Source organism: Pleurodeles waltl, chromosome 7, assembly GCF_031143425.1.
Source record: "Pleurodeles waltl isolate 20211129_DDA chromosome 7, aPleWal1.hap1.20221129, whole genome shotgun sequence".
In the NCBI taxonomy this organism is placed as follows: Eukaryota; Metazoa; Chordata; class Amphibia; order Caudata; family Salamandridae; genus Pleurodeles; species Pleurodeles waltl.
This window is the reverse complement of record NC_090446.1, coordinates 791,159,980-791,172,356: the sequence shown is the minus strand read 5'-3', so window position 1 is coordinate 791,172,356 and position 12,377 is coordinate 791,159,980. Positions and strand designations below refer to the sequence as shown.

The following is a 12,377-nucleotide window of genomic DNA, read 5'->3' as shown; positions in this document are numbered from 1 at the left end:
GACCAGTAAAGCATCCTACAGCAACATATTTAGGCCCTGATCATGACTGATTTGGTGTGTTCTGACCCCTGCTTAAAACCATCATTGTACAGGGATCGGAATTCCAAGTATTGAGTTCTTTGCCGCACTGTGTGATTAGCGAGAGTGTTAAATACCTCACCCTTCATTAAGTTTCAGCAGGCAAGCCTGCATGAATGTATCAGGGGAAAACAGTACAGTATTTACTGAAACATGCAGATTTTGGTTCAGATAGGTGCTATTTACTGCACCCAGTAAATGCTGAACCCCAGAGAGTTAGATTTTATCGAGTGCAATAAATAGCACCTACTCCATGTTGGAAATGGCCCTCTCTGCAGGGTCACCGCCAAACAATTTGCCTCCCGCCCCCCATCCCCTTTGGCCTCTGTCCTCTTTACCCCGGCTAACCAGTGCTAAAGTGCTTGTGCTCTCTACCTGAAACATGGTTTGATTGTATGTACCTAATTTAATCTACTTCGAAGATCGGGGTGTCCCACATTAAGTGCACTACATGTGCCCAGGGCCTGTAAATTGAATGCTGCTAGTGGACCGGCAGCACTGCTTGAGCCATCCAATTAAGATGCACTTTAAAACATGTCCTAGGTCTGCCAGTGCAGCTTGAATGTAGTGTTACACTGCCATGTTGACTTAGAATTTAAAAACCCTTACCAAGCCTTGAACTCCCCTTTTGTTACATGTACATCACCCCTAAGATAGGCCGATAGGGCAGGGTGCTGTGTAACTAAAAGGCAGGACATATACTTTTTAAGTTTCACATGTCCTGGTAGTGACAAAATCTCAAATTCGTTTTTCACTACTATGAGGCCTACCCCTCTCATATGATAACATTGGAGATTACATAACATGTAATTCCTATCTGAGAAGGAGTATAAATCTCACGTTTAGTACCTATAGAACTGTAATAACAAATGCGTGTTAATGGTAAAGCTGGATTTGTTGTTGCAATTTTGAAATTGCCACTCTTAGAAAATTGGCATTTTCCTGCTCTTAGCCCTGTGTGCCTGCAGTCTGTCTCCAATACACATGTGGGGTGGGGTGAAAGCTGGGCCTTGTGTACTCCCTCTAGGCAGCCCCACACAAAGGGAGCTTAGGTGTGACTGATGGGCCATCAACATCCTGATGGGTAATCCTGGGCATGATGGGAGGGAGAAGTTGGTTATAGCCTCACACGTACACCTGAATAGGCTGTGTCCTGTCCCCACACAAACTATGGCTTATAGTATAATATAGTGAGTCAGGAGTCAGGGCAGGAAGGGAGGTTCTCTGTGTATATTAAAACCCTTCTTTGTAGTCTCCCCCACTTCAAAGGCACCACTTGGTATAAGAACTGGACTTCTGAAACTACCAATACAGTATATTTCTGCACCTGTGGCTACTCTGCCAGGAAGGTTTGCTGTGCTCTAGAAGAACTGATTTCTTGCTGTCTGCTGCCCCATGTGCCTGGGGTAGAAGGACTGGACCCACAACACTTGACCCCGGAACCAGAGTGACTCCAAAGGCTTGCTGAATTGCCACCTGTTCTTCTGAAGTATCATGCACACAAAAGACTTCCACCTCATCACCAAAGCAGCTGGACCCTGCGACCTGAGAGTCTTGCCCTACTAAGTCATGCCAATCCAGTCCATGGCATTTGGAAGTAGGGATGAAGTGCTGCAACTGCCAAAATCCATGCATCAAAGACCTTGTGGTGCTCAGAACTAGTGCATCAACGCCAATGTATCATTGTCACGATTAAGGATACCACATCACCATTGACGCAGCACATCGCCTCCATTCCTGACACATCCACAACTTTGCACATCGCCTACATCCTTGCTTGCATTGCTTCCTTTGCTCCTTGCATCTCATTCTCAACCCAACCGCGAACCAAGGAACTCTTTCAATGGGTGAAGGCCTTGAATCTAACCCGTGCTTCTTCACAGTCGGCCTGACTTTTCAAATTTAATCTGACCAGATAGGCCTAGTTGGCGCCTTATGCTTCCAAGCAGCACGTGTAAGTTTATTTTTTTTAAATTCATATTTCTATTTCTACTTACTGGATTTCTGTCGTTTGGATCTTGTTTTGTTAATTAAATTAAGCTCTATCTTTCTAAGCAGTTGTGGTATCTTTTTGCATTGAATTTTCACTGTTTTACTGTGTGAAGTGTTGCCCAAATACTTAACACATTGCTCTTAAGTTAAGCCTGACTGCTCTGTGTCAAGCTACTATGGGGTGAGCACTGGTTTATTTAGAGTGTGTTTGTGACTTAGCCAGACTAGGATTGTGGTTCCTGTTTGTATGGGGTGCCTACCTCTGCCAACTAGAAACCCAGTTTCTACCACACCTCATGGAAGCTCATAATCAGGGCCCCAGTATATCAGCAATATCCACAGTCAAATAGACAGAAACACATACTCCTAAAGCAGAACCCAACCATGCTTGCCATCACTCCCACATTAGGCAGACATACACACAAAAATCGAATACCATACACAAATACTTATAACACTCAGATGAATTTAGATTATACTATAAAAAGGATAGAATTCAGATTAATTCATTGAGGAAGTGGGTTGAGCTGTCATTAGCAGTAAAGGCTTATACTTTGTTGGGAAGGTTGCTACTGGTGGCCTCATCAGAAGTAGAAGCTTTGTTCAAGGTTCACCATCATGACAGAAGACGATTTTGATCACCTTACCTTGATGGGTCATTTAGTAAAGCCTCTCTCTGGGCTTCCAAGGCTTGCATATGTGACTCCACAACCCTGAGCGGGTTAGTCCCATTTAATTCTGTTCAAATTCAGAAAAAGAACCAATTGCTACCACTGATAACTGAAGAAATGCACAATGTTTGTGGTACCACGCAGATTAATGCTTGCAGTGTTACCATATGCATTACTGACTGAGAACATAATGACTGGTTATTGCTGCACTTTTCCTCAGATGAGCTAGCTATAGAGTACAATGTAGTAACTTTATGTAATTATATAATCAAGGACGTTGTGTATGTGCTACCTTGAAAAATGTACCTTAAACATGCTCAGCAGTAGGAGTGCTGATGTAAGCAGAAACAAGTCCCAGAGAGAGTCCTCCTTTTTTGGACGATAGGGTCCAATTTCAGATGTACTCACAGTGGGGAAAATCCCTTGGTAGGGAAGGTGTAAGGCATCTGTGTAAATGCTAAGAATGCCCTCTTCATATGCTACGTAAATATAACATTCATTCTGATTGCAGATAAGAACTGTAAATGCCATGCAGTAAGTGACTGCAGATGAGATTGTGAATTCATTGAATACGCAAGTCCACACAACATCTCTTCTGATAGTAGTGACATCTACCTTTGCTAAGTAAAGGCCAGAAGTACTATTTAAGGGTTGCAAAAACTGGTCCAAATTGCTACCAGTATTTTTGCAACTATGAAAAACGTTTACAAACCAGCCTATGTAGGTGTAGTTAAGTTCAGAAAATTATGATTCAGAGTGGGTTGTAATTTGACTCATCCCAATAATACTATGGCGCACACTCCAGTTAACGGCCATCACAAGGATGGTGGCCCCATATGATCATCAGTCCATATTTCTGTGATTGCCTTTCAATAAAGTAATCTTTTCTTTTAAGTGCACTCCATTTTCCTTAAAGGAAACAGTTCTGTATTTAAAAAGAAGTTCACTTTGTTTTTTAAGTTTCTTTGAGAGTTGATAATTGGCCCCTAGACCACTGCCCGCTCCCTAACAAACTTCTTTTTAACAAAGGGTTATAACAGCAGTTCAGGAGTCAGTAACTTTTCAATGTTTTACAAGCAGATTTCGGTTGTAAATAATTGATACTCTGTATATTGAGTCACTCTTTTGAAGGGATACCTAAAACACACTTCTTCCACATACTGAATCAGGATGTGGTCATAATGAAATTTTAGGAGTCAGTAAAAGTTTCCAGATTCCTAAAATCAAATTAGTATGTTTAGAAAAGTGTTTTTGCATTTGCAAACCCCAAATCGGTTTGTACATATGGCCCTAAAGGCTGCTTCTACTTTGAGTTAGTCCCAACACTTTTTTAAATGTGATTTTCTCTTGTATATATGCCTTGTCTACTAAAATGTTGTGCACTGTACTTTTTATCCTTTTTGTGAAAAATATATATTCTTTAATTCTGGACTAGATCTTGGAGCTTTTTTCTGTGAACTAGAAATTCATTTTTTTCTGTTGTGTCAGAACCCCTTTCTGAGGGCAACGGGGCAAACAGAATCTACAGCCCCAACTAATGATGTTCCACGGCCCGTCCTACTATGGGCTCTGAGCAACTGGGCTAAGCACTCTTTGAGCACTTGAATCTCAGTGGTTGTGCAGGTTGAGCAGTTCAAGTCATCTTAGGGGGGAGGTAGGTGCAAGGTTTACACTGGCACAAGGCTTAAAACACGCTCGGCAACACCCATAAATGAATGTCAAGCTAGATACTTGCTTTTATGAAACAAAGTAGTGTTTATATATGATCACAAAGTGAAATAAGGCACACCACAAATAAAATACACAGGTGGTCATTCCGACCTAGGCGGGCGGCGGTTGCCGCCCGCCCGTCGGAAGCCGCCTGAATACCGCCCCGCGGTCAATAGACCGCGAGGGGTATTCTGACTTTCCCGCTGGGCCGGCGGGCGATCTGATTCAGATCGCCCGCCGGCCCAGCGGGAAAGCGCCTTCCACAAGGAAGCCGGCTCGGAATCGAGCCGGCGGAGTGGAAGGCGTGCGACGGGTGCAGCAGCACCCGTCGCGCTTTTCAGTGTCTGCATCGCAGACACTGAAAAGCCTAGTTGGGCCCTGTTAGGGGGCCCCTGCAGTGCCCATGCCATGGGCATGGGCACTGCAGGGGCCCCCAGGGGCCCCAAGACGCCCGTTCCCGCCGGCCAGGTTCTGGCGGTAAGAACCGCCAGGCCGGCGGGAAGGGGGTCGGAATCCCCATGGCGGCGCAGCATGCTGCGCCGCCATGGAGGATTCCCCAGGGCAGCGGGAAACTGGCGGGAGACCGCCAGTTTTCCCTGTCTGACCGCGGCGTTAGCGCCGCGGTCAGAATGCCCTTAGGGGCACCGCCGGCCTGTCGGCGGTGCTCCCGCGCCCGTTGGCCCTGGCGGATTGTATCCGCCAGGGTCAGAATGAGGGCCACAGTCTTTGTAAGGCCAGCACTCTAGCTTTCTCCTGGTAAGATCCTGAGTCTCACTTTCCTGTCTGTGGACTGTGGTTACTCCCCATTTACATGAGGCAAATTCAGGCTAGACCTCCCTAGTGAGTAGAAGTCTTAGAAGCTCCACAATTGACGTTTAAGAGTCAAGGTATCTCAGTGCCCAGAGGCCCAGTGGTCTGATAATCCACCTTATTCGCTCTCCCAGGACTTGGGGTACTGAAGGCTCGGGTGCATTTCAGCTGTCTGGCGATGGGCAGAAGTCCGGATGCTGTAGGTCAGGCAGCAAGTGCCCACAGCACTCCTCTCATCATGCAGTAAGTCTTTCCTGATTCCATTGGCAGGTCTTTGGTGCTTCTGAGTTCAGGTGGTTGAGTCAATGCTCTGCTTTCACTGGTCACTACGCTTTACTGTTGCATGCTGCTCCTGGCATCGTGGACAGTGGCACACAGGGAGACAGCCCCTTTGAGTCGCAGCACTGCACAGGGCACAGGGTGGCAGCCCTCTTCTTTCACAGTGAGCACCAGGGTGATGGCACTTAATCTTCATTACAGGCACTCTCCTGGCATATGGGGGTCTCAGACAATGCACATGGGCAGGATGCACAATCAGTGCAATGGGCCCAATGTGGAGCAGTATCTCACACTTTTCTTAATGGAATCATATGACAGTATCCCCATAGGAACCCCACTGGACCTCACTCCTTCCACACACTCTTCTCTTCCTCACAGGGTCTTCTGTGTTTTGCAGGCAAGCAGATGCTGATGCTTCAGGCTCCAAGACAAATGGTTGTGAATCTCCTGAGTGATGCCACCTCACCCAGCAGGGAGACTACCAGATGTTAGTCCCCAGTCCTGTTCAGAAGAGGCAAAAGTCATGCTGAGCTTCTGTATGCTGATGTACACCTACAGTTTAACAATATTTGAAGGCTCAATCTCCCATTTCTATAATTCATTTTCAAACACAGATATGAGTAGAGGCCCGATTTATATCTTGGTGGAGGGGGAACTCCATTGCAATGGCGACAGAGTTCCTTCCACGCCAAGTCTATAGTCAACCCTCCTGACCATTGTTTGATGATGGCAGAGACTATTCTGTCTCCCCAGTTCTCAAACTTCTCTGATGGCCTGAAAGGATAAGGGCTGTCAGAGGTTTGGCTATATGTCCACCCACCTAATTTAGATGGGCAAACATATAGATGGTTTTCAGTGCCTGTCACTGCAAAGAAACCATGCAGTAAGGGGCACTGAAAAGTGCTAAATTCCCCTAAGCCATGAGGGGAAGCTCCTATAGCAAGAGGGCAATTTTTTGAGGGATTTTCTTTTTGAAAATAAAAAAAAGAGGAAGGTTTGCCATACCGCTCTGTCATGTATTGACAGCAACTGCCTTGATAGTGGTGCCTGTCAATGCTAGAAATGTCTACTGGGCCAGCGGACATTTAAAAATCTGGCAGGTGGTACCTTCATCAGGTAATTTATCCTGTTGCCCTGACAGAGGACTGACACACCAGGAACTAAATCAGGTTCTTAGTCTCGTAGGGCCTCATTATAAATCTGGCAGTTTTAAGACCATCAGACTTGGGGTGGCAGTCAGACAGCTGCACTCCTGGTGGTCCGACCCCCAAATTACGACCCGGGGGGTTGGGCCGCCAGGGGACCGCAGCCACCACCAGGAACATGGCTCCTGACGGGATGGCGGTGGTCGGAGTCATTGTCAGCCATAGCAGCGCTGAGTTCAGTGCCTCCATGCAGATCACGAGTTCTCTTTCCACCATCCTTTTCATCAAAGGGACTCTGCCAAGAAAAGGCTGGTGGAAAGCCAGTGATAGGGGCCACTCCCCGGCACCCTCTGAATACACTCTGTCTGCTGCAGCAGACAGTGTGTATTCTGAGAATGCTGGGAGCACCCTCTGTGCGATGGCATTGACCTTGGCTCCATGAGGAGCCGAGACCAATGCCACTGCACTGTTTCCACTGGACTGACTGGTGGAAAACTCAGATTTTGGAGGTTTCTGCCAGTTAGGCCAGTGGAAAGCTTGTATTCAGCCCGGGGATGAGACCGCCGGCTCCATGGCAGTCTCCTCTCCACAGGGCTGGCGGGCCGATGGTTAGCCCTCCAACCTCGTAATGAGGCCTTTAGTCTTTAAAGTTTGTGCTGTGGGGGTTGCCCACTTTTAAGTCAGTCCGCACTCTTCTGTATTGTCCCCGGTCCAGAAAGTAGTCTGTCACAGCAAGAGGGAGTCCAAACTTGATAGACCCACACACAGGCCACATGAGTGATTAGGGGATCACACTTGGATGTCAGCCTCACATATATGCCTAGGCTATGGAGGCTCTCATCCCTTTTCTTTATGATTCCCTGATTAGCCCCATCTCCTTCCTCATATGTGCCCAGAACTCACTGACCGGTGACCTTTTCAGAATAAAAGAACTGTGTTGAGGTGCACAACAGACCCTTCCTCTAATGGGAGGGTCCAGCTCACCTCTCAGGATTGCAGGCAATGAACAAGCCTGTCTGGGATGGCTCCTGCACCTCCACATGCCTTTCCAAAGGCCAGGTTTTCCAATATTGAACCCACAGGCCTCCATGTACTGTATTACACACAGATACACATAACAGCATGCACATGCAATCACATGTATGCTTCACAGTGCTACATACTAACATGAGTAGGCCAAGGATAAATTAGGTACACAGCAGCAGAACTTTACATAAGTGGGCAAATAGGCCTCACACCAGTGACACTGGTAAAACACCTGTTCATGCTATTGATCAGTATTACAAAAACAGTATAATTCCATCACCGCCCTTGTGCTACTTAACTCTTGCTGAGGGCAATAACCCTTTACGAAGGGTAATGTTTAATAAGCGCTTCCTGTCAAACAGATCTAAGTGATGGCACACAAACATGGGATCCCTTCCAATTAGTGAATGTAAAGGCATTTGTTTGGGGTAAGCAGTGGTGCAGTGGACCATTATCTACTCTCAAACTTATTTTAGAAAGGGTAAATTATTGCTCTATATACTTTTTTAAGAAAATGGACTGCATTTAGAAAGAAACAATTATTCAAAAAGCGATCCAGCAGACCACGATCCCTGTGATGGCCACTTATCATAGTGAGCAACAGTTTGTGGCCTATCTCATTAATTAATATTAAGTGGTGAGGTAGGTCAGATTGCACTGTGATTCAAAAATTTGTGAACTGACCTGCTAGTACATATGTTAGTCGAAAAATTCAACACTGGTCTGCAAAATACTATTCGCAATTTTGCAGCTAAGGGGTCCTACATCTGGCCATCAAGGCCGGACTGGCAGTACTGGGCATTATGCATTTTCCCGGGAGGCTGGAAGAGTGAGGGGCTCCTTTTGTTACTGGAGGGCCTGTTTTGTAGCAATGGAGCAGTTTTAAAAGCACTATTGAGTTCCTTGTAAATCCAACAGTTTTCAGGCAACAATAAAAGTGCCAAGATAAGTCTAGTGATTATTGTACCTCCTGGAGAAGGATCACAATTTTGTCTAGTTGCAGTTTTGAGTCATCTAAGGTAGCGCAGAGGGTTAATATGCCTGTTGAACGTGTACTATGCAAATCACAGAACAGTATTTTGCGTGCACTGCTCAGTGCAATACTGCTTTTGTCACAGAGATCCTTTTATTACTATGCAGCCCATAACTTACAAACATAATCTAGCACAGTGGGCTATGGACTGCCATCAAAAAGCTGCATGCAAACTGCATGGTACAGGTTAGAAAGTTATGTTTTTTTCCTAATCTTTGATTATCCTAATTTTTCTTGTTTGTTTGGGTGGATCACTGTGTTATGTTCTGAATCCTGAATTCATGCTTTCCCAGACCAAGCACTGTTAAAAAATACTTACCAGTACGGATGACATGTGAATCCTACACCATGTAGTCCCCTTTATCTTAAGTGACATTTACTACACACCTATTTATACAAGTATGATTCATTGTCTCTGTAATTGTGTGTCATGTAAAGTGCTCAAACGCTCTACGGGGGTAAGAGAGGTGCTATAAAACAAATGAAATATATGTGAGAGAGGGGCTATGGAGAGATGAGAGGCACAGTTAGAGGGTGATGGTAAGGGAATCATTGAAGCGTCCTAAAAAAGATTGCTTTTTCTTGTTGCACTATAAATTCATCATTTACAATGCTTAAAAATGTAATACAATTACATTTATAATGAAAATGTGTTGTGGACAGTTTTTGCCATTTTTCCCAAATTTTCTTGGGGGGAGAACCCTTAAGCCCCATTGTAGTGACCAGGCTCACTCGCTATGAACCCTATGGGGTCTGTTCTGACAAAATTTGCCAGGGCTGCTTTGGGTTCCCAGTCTGGCCATGCTGGCCATGGATGAGGTAGATGTGCTTATGCTACATAATAATTACAAATTTCAGACTCGATTTTATTTCAATAGCCAGCACGTGGGAAAAGCAAATATTTATGGATGGATATAACTGTTAGCTAGTCCTTTTGCATGGTATGTTAAATTGATCCATATTTTCCAGGGATGCTTTTACTACACACCACATTCACCATTTTCACATGAATTAAAGTCAAGGATGGCAGTTCTCTGTTTAATTAACCACCAGTTCTAAATTTACTGAAATAGCTTCATTAGGCATTACGTGGTTTGTGGTCTAAGTTATGCACGTGACATTAAAATCGTGACAAAAAATGAATTAAAATCACAAATTTTTCATTTTCTATTTTGTTTTCTTTTGCAGCCTGATGGCACCAGCAAAGAGTGTGTTTTTATTGAGAAGGTGCTTGAAAACAATTACACTGCACTGATGTCTGCAAAATACTCCGGATGGTATGTTGGTTTTACCAAAAGAGGAAGACCGCGAAAGGGCCCCAAAACGCGGGAAAACCAGCAAGATGTTCATTTTATGAAGCGATACCCAAAAGGTCTTGTTGAGCTGCAGAAACCTTTCAAATATACCCCAGTTACCAGGAGGACTAAACGACTACGGCCGACAAATACAGGATAAAGAAAGAGACAATATATGTTATCACATCAGACCACAAAACTGCATCAGAGGAATATTTTTACATTAAAAAGGAAGAAGCTTTATTTTTGTACTTATTGTTTTGAAATAAAAATGAAAGCTGGGGAAACCTATAGGACTTTATCGTGACATAAAAAAATAAACTGTTATATTTAAGTTGACTGGAAGTGGGGCTCTTATTAGGCATGGACAACTCAAGCCTATCCCCAGTAGAAAACCAAAGACAGCCAATGTTCTTTCCAAAGTATGACTGATGACTCTGATTTGCAGTAATCTATTTATTGTGTACTGCAAATTGTTTCAAGGAATCAAGGGGCGCACGCCAACGCCAAGTCGTTGAGTTTCTGTTGAGTACTCAGTGCCCCAATCTTCCTCTATCTTTTCGACAGAAGGTGTCACAGTGTGTGATCCTGCATTGCGCTCAGTTCCAGAGAATGCTGCTACTATATGGACATGACTTCTTGATCTAGTACACCAATGATAAGGGACTATTTTAAAACCAGCTATATTATATATATTATATATATAATTCAACAAGCTATTTATTTCACCTCTTTGTATATTGCAATTCGATGAACCAAGTATTACTGACTCAACAATTAAAACAAGATATTATTTAAAACACAGCAACACACTATTGCGGTAAAACCAATGTGTCTATTTAAGATATTGGTAATTATACCTTGTTTATCGATTATGTTCATATCAGAACAATTGCATTACAACGGCAACATTTGCTAATTTTTAATTTTATTTTGTTTACTTTCACAACCACTATGATTGCATAGATTTAATCATTAATAGGCATGGACGTGGGCGGATAGCAAGTCCAAGTGTTTAACTGTTTTATAAGAAATAAGGGATTCTGACATTGTTTTATCTCTAGTCTGGGTCACAATTGACAATCTTGCTCTCGTGTTGCTTTGCGGTACGGATTGGACTAGCTTAACTTCACATACCTAGTGTATTCATGTTTGGCTTGAGACAGATTAATTCAGTGTGTGGACTTATTTTCCAAAACTTATGCAGACTGTGGATAGCTCTTCCTGGCATACAACTGCCCCCCCCCCCCAAAAAAAAAAAGTTATCTGGGGTCAGCCATGGTAAAGTCCGAGTCTTTTAGCCAACGATGTTGAAACACACACAGTAAATTTCTTTAGGCTTGTTTGAGTAGCAAACTTTCAATTTAGGTTAAGTGAACAGCGAAACAGAATGAGCATAATATATTTTGCAAATGAACCTGATCCCGTTGGGCTGGCTTATGCTGTGTAACCTGTTTTGTAACTTATCTGAATCCTTTTGGTCAGTGGTCAGGATCACCGCTAACCCTTATTGGAAGATACGACAGAGGTGGGAAATAAATGGTTTATTTAAATATTTCATCGTGACACGTAAAACAGCGGAGCAAATGTGCATGCTGAAACTTGCTTCAAACTGCCCACCTGCAGAAAGGCAATTTGCATGATATTCATCAACTCCTCAATTCCATTGTTTGCTCCAGGAATGCTAGGAGGCACTGGAAACTCATTGCATCAATGAGCATGCCCCGCTTTTACTATGGAGAAGGTAGATAAGATCAATACATTAGACTAATGCAAAGCAAAATAATGTAAATAGTTTCTATGTTACTACAAATAGCATGTTACAATTATCCAGAATAATATAAATAAAGAGAAACCTGAACAGAGTTTTGTGATTCAGGTACACATTCCAAACCGCTATGTGACGACTTCTGTCGCTTTATCAGAGTGTATTAATTGTGTCTTTTGTCTGCCATGTGTATGACCAACTACTGTATCTGTAGTTAATGAACACCAATAGCCAATCTTGCCTGTTGTTGCTGCGTGATTTATTTCATTGTGCTTTATAGAGTTGGGCGCTTGACAGCAAGGGAAATTAAAGTTTACAGTCCACCAAAGGCAGTGACTTGGCCCTCATCCAAATCACGTGTGTTCTTTAAACCTGTTGTTGAAGACAACCTCTAGTAAGTTAGCTGGAATTTCGAATTCCTCTTTGATTCAGCCAGCTATGCAGCATGAATGATTTTTCGTTGGTTATTTGTTTGACAACACAAACAACTTTGCTACTGAAAGTAATCCCAAGGAAAACAACCAAAGCAGTTAAAAAGGTAGTGCATGCTAGGTATCCGTATGATATATT

At 43.7% G+C, this 12,377-nt stretch overlaps 1 protein-coding gene across 1 annotated transcript in view; it reads left to right on the top strand.

Moving 5' to 3' along the window:
* FGF18 (fibroblast growth factor 18) overlaps positions 1-11,289 on the top strand; it is an 862,991-nt gene extending 851,702 nt beyond the window's left edge. The window contains exon 5 of the mRNA XM_069199330.1: positions 9,933-11,289. Within this exon, the coding sequence (XP_069055431.1) occupies positions 9,933-10,199 (267 nt within the window). The 3' untranslated portion in view covers positions 10,200-11,289. The remainder of the gene's footprint in view (positions 1-9,932) is intronic.
* The last annotated feature ends 1,088 nt before the right edge of the window (positions 11,290-12,377 follow it).